We start from the raw sequence: 12,796 nt of genomic DNA on the forward strand, positions 1-12,796 counted from the left end.
TATTGTTCCCAAATTGGTCGTTTGAGAACAGATTTTGGACCATGTTTCTACGCATTCCCATTTTGTTCCCAAATTAAGGTGGCCTTTGGGAATGAGGCAAACGATAAGGCGCGCTCAGACCTGCTTGGGCGAGTTTGGTGGCATGTCACTGTCATGAATTTTGCACAATAGTAATGAGGGCGGGCAAGTATGGGCATGCTTTGGCAAATACAAACATATATGCAGTTCCTTTGCTCGTCATCGCCTCCTCGGTTATGGTTCAGATTTAAACGAGATCGTGTTGACTAGATGCGCTTAAAAGGCAAAATGAACAAGAAGTATAAGGTCGATTGGTCGGATATCGATGGAGCGTCGCCCAAACCGAAACGGCTTCACTTGGAAAAAGATGAAACCGACAGCTTGTATCACTGCCCAATACAAGAGTGCGACCATGATGGATTTCAGAGTCAAAGAGGGTGCAGAAAACATGTTTATAACAAGCACAGTTGGTTCTTTTATTTTGATGAAAAGCCCAGTTCGAAAGAAATCACAGATTCGCGAAATGTTCCGATGGTGAAACCAATTCAAGATCAAACAACCGAGAGCGCAAAGCATGCCGTAAAGTTACTTCCTTCGTTTTCATTATCGTGTGACATTGCCGAGTTGTTCACGAAATGGTTGACTGGAAGTGGTGGCGGTTACAAGAAGGATCGCGCAGCGCAACAAATAGTTACAAGATGCTTTAAGTTTCTAAGATTTTGCTGTGAAGACGAGGAAGAGTTGACTTTTGACGTGGTGGACTTTAGTTTATGTTCTCCAAATTTGTTGTTCAAGTTTATCGACTACTTACAAGACGAATGCAAGCTCGGCCATGGTGGGCGTTTAGGCTACATAGACGCTATTTCCGAAATGATCGACTTCAGAAAACTTCACGGTGCATCAGAGGCAGTCTTTCAAAAGTTCTCTGCAACAGAGTTGTACCTCAAAAGAGCGAGAAAGACAGTTGCAAAGATGATGCGATTGCAGTGGACACAAGATTTAGACATCGAAACACTGGAAGCAAGAGGCCACTGGGCAACAATGGAGGAGTTGCTGGAGGTCGTGAAATTCCATCTGCCGCGCTACGAAAATACCGTGAAGATCTGCAAATCGAGTCCAGCTCAAGTTAACCCCTCGGACTTGACATTTGCCACGAAATTCGTAGCCATGTATCTGTTCATCAAAGTGAAGGGGTCACGTCCTATGACTTATCAATATTTGACGGTGGACATGATTGATACAGCAAAGGAAAAGGGTGGATTCATTGATCAGAAAACTTTCAAGACTGCCGGAAAGTATGGATTTGACTCTTTGATTCTTTCCGATGCAAACATGCAAGTGCTCAATGGCTACATCTCGTACGTTAGACCTTTGCTTAAACCCAAGTGTGATTTCGTTCTCGTCAACAGAAATGGAGGCCAACACGGTAAATTGGGCGAGATCATGAGCAAACTGGTGTTTGATGCAATTGGAAAGTACATCCATCCCACGCGTTATCGCCAAATTGTTGAAACGCAAAGCCTCAATCAGCTCACTAGCGAAGAGCAGAGGATTTTGTCCGAAGACCAAAAACACAGCTCTGCCGTTGCTAAAGTTCACTATCAAAAACGACGATCCCGAGAAGTTGCTTTAAAGGGCCACGAGTGCCTACAGAAACTTCAAGGCGCTAAGGGGTCAGAAGTGGACGAGGACGTCAACGCAAGACTCGGCGATTCAACTTCCAACGCCGGGCCTTCTGTTGAGCCAGTGCAAAATGACGCCCTGCCTAAACGAATCTTGCGCTCTCAGCGTCATGTTTTGAAATTCACAACACAAGAGGACTATTTTCTAAAGGAAGGGATAACTAAGCACGGATTTGGACAGTGGACTGCTATTCTGAGGGACCCTGAGTTCAAGTTTCAAGAGGGAAGAACTGCGGACTCGCTGAAGAAAAGGGCTGGACTTAAAAACTTTTCCTAGGGGCGACGCGCCTAAACTTAACACTTTGCCAAATGCCGCGACGCGTTTGTTTTGCATATCTGCTACAGTGGAACATCGATTTAACGAACCTCCTTATCACAAAGTCTTCACTTCACTTCAAACAAACCCTCGATAGAACCAACCGATTTTCCTAGGCCCTTTGCAAATCGTTAAATCGAGGTTCCACTGTAGCAGATATGCAAAACAAACGCGTCGCGGCATTTGGCAAAGTGTTAAGTTTAGGCGCGTCGCCCCTAGGAAAAGTTAAATACAGACCAAACCTTTCATACGTTACTGCTGCCATTTTATTCACGGTCAATTAACCGACTAGAATCATTCGCAGTCAACATATGCCCAAAATCGAAATGAAGAAAATGAATGTCACTCATAAGCTTGCTATTGCTGGCTTGAAAAATACCTAGTGATCGCATTGTCACTTTGCGTTTTCGCTCTCTTGGACCGCGTTCTTTGCGACCGGGCCCTCTTTCTACTACTGGTTGCTTCCTTGCGCGTCCTTTCGAACGCCGTATGACTCATCTCCCGGCTGGGTGCTGGAGTGATGAACAGGTTTTGTTCCTCTTCGCCGTCGTCTTCCACCACCTCTTCAGCATGGCCAGCTGGACCTTCTTGTCCACACTCAACTTCATCGGAAGGTTGCTGGGGTGCCTCGGTCATGACTGGCAGCCTCTCTGACACACTCGTGACGAGGTGCTGCTTTTCTTTGCTCAAAAGGCCAAGAGCCGTACATACCCGTTTCCGCTCGTCCAAGGCCTCAGCGGTACCGTAGGTGCCCAACACCAGATGGTGGTCCTTAAGTTTGTCGGAAAGCACTCGCATGAACGCCTTCAGGTTGGCGCGAATGGAAGGGTCGTCGCTTGCCCGGTATTCATCGCAGCATTCCTTGAGCTCTCTTTCTGTCGCTAGGAGCCAGGCGCCCTCGAATGCCTTCCTAGCAGCTTCCCGACGCGACTGCTCTCTGGCTTCCATCTGCCTCCGCTCGTGACGCTCGAGGTCGCTCGCGACCTGGCTAGGCCACGGTTGCTCCGGGTCTGAGGGGACGAGTTCCAGGTGCTGGGTCGACACGCCTCTATCTTTGAGCTGGGATTTAAGCCGTTTGTGCTGCTCCTTTCTGAACTCCTCCGCTCTGACCCGCTTGGTCCTCTCTGCCTGAAGCATGTGAGTCGCCTGCCTGTGACGAAGGCTCTCCGGCTGCAATCGTCTGATCCTCTCTTCCAGGGCGTACACAATGTCGTCTCCCGGGCTGGCATCTGACTGACCGGCTGACACTTCAAAGTCTTCGCCCTCTGCAGCAGCTGGCGCGCTTTCTTCTATCGGCGCCTCATCCAATGACAGTGCCTGAAGTGCTTCTTTCTCGCTCTGCTGCAAGGTGCCGTCTTCGTATAATGCACGCTCCTCGTCGGTCTCGGATTCATCTTCCTCTTCGGACTCTCGATGACGTGCCTCTTGGGCTTTTTCTGTCGCCCAGATCAAGCATTCCATTGGGTGCTTTTTCAACCACGAAGACGCACGTTTTGTGGGGTTCGCTAAACTCTTAAACTGGTACGTGCTCAGCCGCCTATCCATTGCCGGTTGATCGGCCGGTCCGAAGTTTAGCCTTCTTTGACTCGTTATCAACATGGGACACCGATTGATGAATGATTTCGCCCTCTGGTACTTCACGTCATGCGCGGAATAACCACCCTGTGTTAAGGTCTTCCAGTCATCAATATCAAGGGTTGATTCCGTGGCCTCGTCCAGGAATATGACTTCGGTAAACGGCGTAATCATTGATTTGTTGAAGGCACGCTGCTTGGTTACCGTTGCTACGTTCCCGTGATGTACGATGCTGAGGATTGGAAAAAACAGACTCGTCTTACCGCTGTTGGCGTCTCCGACCAGGCAGAGCACCTTGTCCTTGTGCTTTTTCTTGTTGTAATTGAGAAGTTTGAGATATTCTTCACAGAATCTGCACACGTCGTCTTGACTGAGGCTGTTTTCCAAAATCTGGCGAAAGTATTTTGCGTCTGGCACTTGGTTTGGCTCGTACGGGCAAAACGCTCTGGGTGTTACCTTACCAATCTGGTGTTCCGCGATGGCATCCTCCACGAAACTCCTTGTCTTCAATGACCAGCAAGCGCCGTTTTTGACTTCAATGAGATCGTAATCCACAGTTAGTGGGCGAAACAGTTCACAGTAAGGATCTGACAACAGCTCGATGATTTTCTTCATTTGCGGAAGCATCCTCGACTTAAACTGTTCATTGGTGGCCAAGGCGTTCACGAAAGCCCTCGCCTCGCACTTGTAGGAAAAAGTGAACATGGAACTAGCATCTTTCTTGTAAATCTTTCCTCTGTAGGTGCCATAGCTCAGTTTTCCCATGGCGATCGCTATATCGTTAACGAGGATCGCGAGTTTATTTGACAGCATCTTGTCCTCATCGTTCGCCGTGGCCAGCTGGCTGGTGGACGCTTGAGACGTTGTCGTACTGGACTCGAAGCCGAATTTGTCCAATTGTAGCTTAGCCGTGGTCAGACGTTCCACTGCTCTCAGTAAGGACGCGTGGAATTTCTGATTAACCAGGGTCACTCGCACCACATTTTCAGTGCCACAATCGTCCAACTCCTGGGTGCATAAGCCATCATCACCGACCACCTTCCTAGCTTCGCCTTCGTAGCAGTGTTTGTAGGATGATCTCACAAGGTCTTGCATGAAAGGATTTTTATGATCTTTCAGCACTTTATAAAGTTCAGCTGTGGCTGGGGACTCCCTTCCCTCTTGGAACTGCACCTGAAAGATATAAAATTGAGGCAATTTACCAAACACTCCTTTGATTTGTTTTGTCACTGACCACTTTGGTCGTAATTCTTTTTAACCCTCTATTTTTGAATGCTTTTCACGGCTCATTGCGGCCTTAGCTTATCTAGATAAATCGTTTATTATAAAACCACAACTTGCAGCTATAAGCTGAATTACTTGTGTTACATACAGCATGTTTAAAATTTCAAACTATAAAAATCCTAACTACACAAGTATCAATTTCCAGTTGTTGTCTAATTGCAAAGTGCATTATGAAAGTGTCTCTAAACCTCTTTGTTTTCACATTCGGGACAGAAAACATATGCCTCGTCCTAAAGTTATTATTATTAGAAAGAAAATAATTTCATTACCTGAGTTGCTGTAACATCCAGTCCGCAATTCAACAGAGCCTTATGTACTGAAATTGGGCTAGCGGGAGCACCGTTTATCGTTGTCAACGCGACCCAGTATGAAATTGCGGGGCAGAGTGACTTGTTTATACTCGTCAAGTTCCCTTCGAGCCACTGTTGCGATATGGAACTTGGTATATCATCGCCTGAACTACTCTCATTGTCTGTTTCCTCGTTAATGCAACCACTTCTTTTCTCTTGGCTTGAAATGGCGCTGAAGAAAAATGCTACGTTCTGGATACCTGAAATATAGCAAAGATAAAATGCGTCAAATGTTAGTATTGAAAATATTCGCAGCAATTCCATCTGAAACCAGTGCATTGCAACAAATACTAACCTGAAATAGCACGGTCGCATGAGTCGCGTTTTCTGCAAATGGATGTCCACGCTCTGGACAAGGCCTTGTCTTTCATTTTACAACTACATTTAGCGCTTATAATGCTGCATCTCCCACTGACAACTGGCGTCAGGTAGCAAAGTGCAGTGCTTTTTATGCCTTCGCTGTTTAGTTGTCGGCAAGGTTGTCTTGTCCGCTGCATTTCTTTTTTTCGTGTCACAAATGTTGTAGCATGGTTGCGATGTTTTTATAGTGGATCGACGCTGTGAAAAGTCTTCGAATAAATTGGAAAGTTCAGCCTATTGTTGGTTGTGTATCCGATGTGCTAATGAAGAACTGTAAAAAATTTATTCATTATCTGTTTGTTGTGTTTTCAGATCAAATTTGTTAACGAAGACTTGTCGGGGATGATGTAACTATCAAATGAGCGTGAAGAAGGGCGTTTCTTTATTTGCACGTTTCTTTAAAGCTTGAGTCACTGTTACTAGAGCAGTACAATAACACCTCGGGACGATCTGATTTAATCTAGAGGCCAAGTTCAACACAAACAATGTAATTAAGAGGACTGCTATTCCTGCACGACGATGGTGTTCCCCAAGAGAAATCGAAGCAAATAACCGACCTTGTCAGTGAAATACAAAAACGATACGACCATTCATTTCTCCTGATTGCCTTTAGCGACTTAACACTTGTTCAAAATAGATTTGCTCTCTAAATGAAATTTATTCAGATGCCCAAACAATGCAATCAAAACTCTCATACAATCCAGGTAATGACGCTGTTTCCTAACAATAATTCAAAGGAACGACCGGCAGATATGCTGCATTTGGTGTCAGTATTTAGGACCGAACGTAATAATGAAGACCAGAAATGATTGTCATCGTCAAACTTGTTTACAAAAACCCTTTGTTCTGTGTTTTTCGCGGCTGCCTTTTGCCTTTTGAGACTGAAAGATGCTTGCAATCTTAATCAAAGTAATTCCGTGATAGATGCATGCGTGGTCGACAGAAGATATTTACGTTAATAAGTTGTCTGCTTGTCTGGCAATGAACACGGCATCAAATCGAACAAATCCAAAAACAAATTTCTGTGATGTACAAACTTTATCGATGTTTCCTGAAGGATTAACCTTTCCACAATATCCCTCGACATATGATTAACACTATTTGTGCCGTGAATGAGAAACATAAGATTCATGTACATCGCCACAAAATCCGTAAAATCTGCCTTTTCCTTGTGTGGTGAAAAGTTTTTTCACTGAAATAAATGGTATTAAAGCTTGAGCTCTGGTGGGACATAAGTCCAACCTGAGCGTCATATCTCCGGGAAATCCGTAAAATCCGCCATTTCCGTGTGTTTTGAAAAGGTTGTTTGACTCCAACAAATTTTATTAAAACTTGAACTGTGGTGGAAAGTAAGTTCAACCGATGCTTCATATCTCCGGAAAAACCGGGGAAATACGGAAAATCCACCTTTTCCATCTGGTAATAAAATAGATTTTTGACTCATAAAATGTATATAACTCAAGATTAACTTGAGTTTCATATTTCCGGGAAATCCGGAAAATCCGTCTTTTCCGCGTGTGATGGCAAGTTGATTAACTTCAATAAATTGCTTAAAGGTAGATGACTGCTGGTGAAACTTAAGATAAACCAAGTTTCGAATTCATATCTCCGAGAAATCCGGAAAATCCACCTTTTCCATCTGGTAATAAAATAATTGTTTGACTCACAAAATGTTGTTAAAGTAAAGCTCGAACTCTGGTAGAACGTGAGTTCAACTTAACCTTCATGTCTCCAGAATGTCCGTAAAATCCGTGTATTTGAAATGAAAAACAGAAATTTACTAAGACTTGACTGCTGGTGAAATTCATGAAGTGCACAACTTTTTTTATGAGTACGGAAAAAGTGGATTTCACGGATTTCCCGGAGACATGAATGTTTAATGATTAAACTTGCAGTGATGACTGACTGCTGACTGACACAACCTTTTTTATATGATGACGGATAATACGGATTTTCCGGATTTCCCGGAGATATGAATATTTAATATTATTCAATGTTATATCAATATAATACTTCTCTTTTTTACTGTAAGTATATAATATAATATAGTATATAATATATATATTATATATTATATATTATATATATACTTACAGTAAAAAAGAGAAGTATTATATTGAATTAACATTGAATAATATTAAATATTCATATCTCCGGGAAATCCGGAAAATCCGTATTATCCGTCATCATATAAAAAAGGTTGTTTCAGTCAGCAGTCAGTCATCACTGCAAGTTTAATCATTAAACATTCATGTCTCCGGGAAATCCGTGAAATCCACTTTTTCCGTACTCATAAAAAAAGTTGTGCACTTCATGAATTTCACCAGCAGTCAAGTCTTAGTAAATTTCTGTTTTTCATTTCAAATACACGGATTTTACGGACATTCCGGAGGCATGAAGGTTAAATTGAACTCACGTTCTACCAGAGTTCAAGCTTTACTTTAACAACATTTTGTGAGTCAAACAACCATTTTATTACCAGATGGAAAAGGTGGATTTTCCGGATTTCCCGGAGATATGAATTCGAAACTTGGTTTATACTAAGTTTCACCAGCAGTCATCTACCTTTAAACAATTTATTTGAGTCAATCAACTTGTCATCACACACGGAAAAGACGGATTTTCCGGATTTCCCGGAAAAATGAAACTCAAGTTAACCTTGAGTTATACCAGCAGTCAAACTTTAACACAATTTTTTTTTAGTCAAACAACTTTTCACAACACACGGAAAAGACGGATATTCCGGAGATTAAAAATGTCATATAAATGATAAGTTGCTTAAGTTTAAACTAACTGTTGATGTAAGACAATCTAAACGGAGTTTTACATCTCTTCTTATGGTCTTTAAGCACACGTCAAAGGAACCGGGAAGTTTGGGAAACGATCAATGCTATTGTCTCACTATCCCAATATGGCCGCGTGAAAGACTGCTGTTGACTGTTTGAGTCTTTAATCAATACCTAACGGTAGTTCAACTGACCAGCTGATACAAAAAACCTAAGTATTATATTCACGGTACAAAGCCACTGACAACGCAAATGGAATCACAACTATGTAACGCAATCTACATACCGTAACATTGACAGAATGCTGGATAAGCTGTACTACTCTTATTCATGAACACAAAAGCTGCGAATTTGAATGTGAAGGCACTTTGTATAGCCAAAAATAAGAGAGAAAGCAACAAAAAAAAAAGCCATAATATGACAGCAGCGCACTGACAAAACTAGGTTTTCTGGCTTTCTAAAGTCCTACTTATCGTTATGAACAACAGGAGTTTTAAGAGGAATGCTGCATATACAATTGTAGCCAAAAAGATGATTTTTTACGAAGTTAAGGAACTATCCCTTTACATTCCAAAACTGACTTTTTAGTGGGAAACATGTGGCCGGCACGAATGCTTAAAATATGGACTATCCATTAGATATGGCGCGTCTTTGCTTAGTGAGCAGTTGTTTGAAGCACACCACCGCATAACAATGGCTGTCAGAAAATTACGACACCTATTTAGAAAATCACTCGGTCGTTAAATGCTAATAATTCATCAATCATTGATGGCAACATCATCCAACATTGTTGGACGATGTTGCACAGTGTTGAGCGAGATGGCCAAACGAATGTAACATGTTTGATGCAACACTTGGGCTAATCTTATCATAGCATTAACAAAACTGAAAAAGTAACGAAAACACGGATAAAATATAAATTTAGTTGTCACTTACTTCCAGTACCTGATTCAGCAGGGAACACTCCTGCTCCTCCTGCACCGGGGAACCCAGCACCTCTAGGGAATCCCTTTACATCCCCAGGGAAGCTACCGACGATCTTTTCCTGTAAAGTTGAAGCACATAAAGGGTGGCTTTGGTCTAATACTGGATCATAGAATGAAGAGGGTATGGGTTTATCCTTTGGTTTAAAGTTTATGGGAACGAGGAAGGCGTTTAAAATAATGTCTTTAAAATAAAATCGAAGGTAAGAAGGAACAAAGGAATGAATAAATAAAGGAAGAAAGGAAGGAAGGAAGGAAGGAAGGAAGGAAGGAAGGAAGGAAGGAAGGAAGGAAGGAAGGAAGGAAGGAAGGAAGGAAGGAAGGAAGGAAGGAAGGAAGGAAGGAAGGAACGACCGACCTACCGACCGAATGAATGAATGAATGAAGGAAGGAAGGAAGGAAGGAAGGAAGGAAGGAAGGAAGGAAGGAAGGAAGGAAGGAACGACCGACCTACCGACCGAATGAATGAATGAATGAATGAAGGAAGGAAGGAAGGAAGGAAGGAAGGAAGGAAGGAAGGAAGGAAGGAAGGAAGGAAGGAAGGAAGGAACGAATGAATGAATGAATGATAGAATAGAAATATTGATTATTTGAGTGGCCCTTCTCTCTGTTTCTACTTTCTTACCCAGACCTCACTGCAGGTTTGGAAATTTGTCCCTTCCTTCTGACCGTGGGAAATTTGGGTACGAAAATTAATCTGTTTCCTGATCGAATTGCTATTTTGAAAATTGGATTTTATGGAGAGACGAAAACCGGAGCTGACAGCTCTCGCCAGAACACCATTCTTAATGATTCACATATGAAAACAGGTATGGATATTTATATGGATATTTAAAGACCCTGGCCTGAAAACTGGTATGAAAAATTTGAGCTTCTGTAATCCTTTTTTTATAGTCAAACTCTACGAATTAATTCCTCTTTATTCAAACTTTCCTAACTTAAATACCTGTGGTTTATTGATAGACTTCTTCAAATCCAGTAAAGCTTTGTTTTGCTTGTTGATCTGTTTTTACTGCAAAGTTAAGAAAAATCGCTCAACAAACCAAATAGAGCAAGAAGCTGTTTTCAGCTTATACTCGGGCCATATGTGACTGCGTGGTGCGTAAGCTTACAATCTTTTGGCAGTGATAAACTCCAGCATCGTTAATTCCCCCAAATCGATAGATACAGAGATATAGTGAGGCAATAAGTAACCACCAGATAGAATTGCATTTCTTGCAGTCAGAATGAATTACAGGGAAAAACGACATTTGTCATGCACAAAAGACACTATAAAAATAGACACATAAACAGATTAAGTTTCTTTGCGTCTGTTCATGTGACCCCGGGTCAAATGACTAAAAATATTAAGACTTTAGCATTCAAGAGAGAAGTATCTCGGAAATTCTTGATGACGACTTTAAATCATTTCTGTCCAAACCTGTAAATATCCGGACTTGAACAATAATGACGGAAAACGCTTGCAAAAGTTTGCGTTTGAATACAATGCCAGTGATCACCACAAGATTTGGTAGAAAGCGTAGACAATTTTAATTGAATGTGGCCTTCACATGCACACAATGATCATATCGGAAATTGCTGTTAGCGTCATCAATGCTCGGGGTCATACAGATATTTATATGACTCTCGGTTCGTATTGAAACATAATCAATGTACAAATGGTTTCTGTCTCCGAATCAAAGGTGAAAACGTAAGGATTAAATCCCGGGAATTAAAGCATCCCGGTATGAAGCACAAGGTATTCTACTTAACAAATGTTTTCCCCTGTACTTTACTCGTACTGCAAATATTGCAATTTTATCTAGTGGTTACTTATTGCTTCACTATATCTCTCTATCTATCGATTAACGCATAAGACTTCGTGTCATGAGTTACGTTGTCGGTCGCGTTCTTTGTAGTCCGGCCTTGAGGTGCCGAGTTATAATTACGTGGGATGCCCGAAGGGGAATACCGTGTCTAAAAATGGGTTCCGGACCATCGCAACCCCCCCCCCCCCCCCCAAATTAAAAGAATTAATTTGATAACGTGACCGAAAACTTAACTCGCGCCGCCCGAGTACAAAAAAAGAGACCGCTAACTTAACTCTCGGCCCATCGCGACCAAAAAAATAAAAGAGAATTTGATAACGCTACCAAAACTTAACTCGTGCCGCCTTACGGCTCGAGTAACAAGGCGACCAAGCCATTATTGTAATAAGAAAAGATCTTGAATTCATTTTTCAGGTATAATTATCGTTCACTGAGTTGCCTACAGTATCTTTTAAAGTTGCCTAGACTATCTTCAGTTGCAATTTCGGTGGTATTTACTGCGAGGAATTAAAGGATACTGCCAATCCCCTGTCACACCATTTGATGGCTTCTTTACGTCGACCCAGCTTTTCACAAGCACTTGCCCCTACGAAATATGAAAATTTTTCCAAAAATTAAACTTCCAAGCGTTAACTGTACATGTTATATTTGGTTTGTCTCGCAATCTAATTGGTCACGTAATCAAAGTAGGTTTCCAATTGATCGGCGCATTACTGGGAGGCTCATAGCCTGGGATCGAGAGCTAACGCCCTTTCCGACTTCTGTTTCATCCATTGCGAGAAGAGGTGTTTTCGTGCAGAAAAAACCGTTAAAGTACGTCTCAAGTCACAACTTGTTGAGGGGATTGTTGCATTGGGAGGTTTCCTTAACAGCTACTGACAAATTTTATCTATGTTATTTAGGGGATTAGGGAATGGGAGTCTCTACTTTTATAACATTGCGGCAGTTAATTGTGCTTTTATTAGAAAGCTTTTCGTTGGTTTGGCTTTTCAACGCTATCACTGACTTAACCTATCCGTGATTCAGAGGCTTTCCGGATCAACGACTGCATTCCATCGTCTGGTGGATCAAGTGAGTGCTGAGGTTGGGTTTTTGATCGTTGCCCCTTTTCCTTGACACTGGCTCTTCCCCTGTTCTTAACAGAGTGGGTTCAATGCCTCATCTGCTGTCTCTTAGTGTTATGATCTGCAGCCAGGGCTTCAAACTTGCAGTGACAAATGTCGCAGAGTGCATAAAAGGGATTTCGTCAGTGAGTCTTTGGAGCGTTTTCTATCCCGCTTACGAGAAGAGGGTTGAAGAGATTCCCCATCCTCACAACATGAAGAGTGAAACTTAACGATGCAAGTCTTCTCTGTAGACTGCAGTACCTCGATAAACTCACGAATCCGAACCTGTGTAAACTAAGTTTTTTGAGCTGTAAAGATCTATGCGCAAAGGACTGGTCAACTGCATTTATCTGACCAGATAATACTTCTCACCTCTTGCGATGGCTTTAATGTAAGTTGGTTGCAAGTCAATGGCAGCTTTTGCATCATCTATTGTCTCTTGGTATTTTCCTTAAAACAATAAATAGAAGATTCATAAACGAGTGTGGTTTAAACAACGTTAGCGACCATTTCTTTCTTTCTTTGGTG

The 12,796-nt window shown here is 42.2% G+C and overlaps 4 protein-coding genes and 1 long non-coding RNA gene across 16 annotated transcripts in view; 2 read left to right on the plus strand and 3 right to left on the minus strand.

Moving 5' to 3' along the window:
• Positions 1-12,796, minus strand: part of LOC146475177 (uncharacterized) — a 275,844-nt gene that overhangs the window by 204,718 nt on the left and 58,330 nt on the right. The window lies entirely within an intron of this gene.
• LOC146475179 (uncharacterized) overlaps positions 1-12,796 on the minus strand; it is a 453,604-nt gene that overhangs the window by 133,681 nt on the left and 307,127 nt on the right. The window lies entirely within an intron of this gene.
• The window catches only part of LOC146475184 (uncharacterized), a 186,470-nt gene that overhangs the window by 85,394 nt on the left and 88,280 nt on the right, over positions 1-12,796 (plus strand). The window lies entirely within an intron of this gene.
• Positions 267-2,148, plus strand: LOC146475186 (uncharacterized). The gene has a single exon (XM_085116168.1). The coding sequence runs from the start codon at positions 289-291 to the stop codon at positions 1,975-1,977; it is 1,689 nt and encodes a 562-aa protein (XP_084972294.1). The 5' UTR covers positions 267-288; the 3' UTR covers positions 1,978-2,148.
• On the minus strand, positions 2,260-7,505 carry LOC146475187 (uncharacterized). The gene is made up of 2 exons (XM_085116152.1): positions 5,145-7,505; positions 2,260-4,764 (listed from the first exon to the last, which is right to left on the minus strand). The coding sequence occupies exons 1-2, from the start codon at positions 5,538-5,540 to the stop codon at positions 2,374-2,376; spliced, it is 2,787 nt and encodes a 928-aa protein (XP_084972278.1). The 5' UTR covers positions 5,541-7,505; the 3' UTR covers positions 2,260-2,373.

This window comes from Pavona decussata, unplaced genomic scaffold (assembly GCF_977016875.1).
Source record: "Pavona decussata unplaced genomic scaffold, jaPavDecu1.1 SCAFFOLD_85, whole genome shotgun sequence".
Lineage (NCBI taxonomy): Eukaryota > Metazoa > Cnidaria > Anthozoa > Scleractinia > Agariciidae > Pavona > Pavona decussata.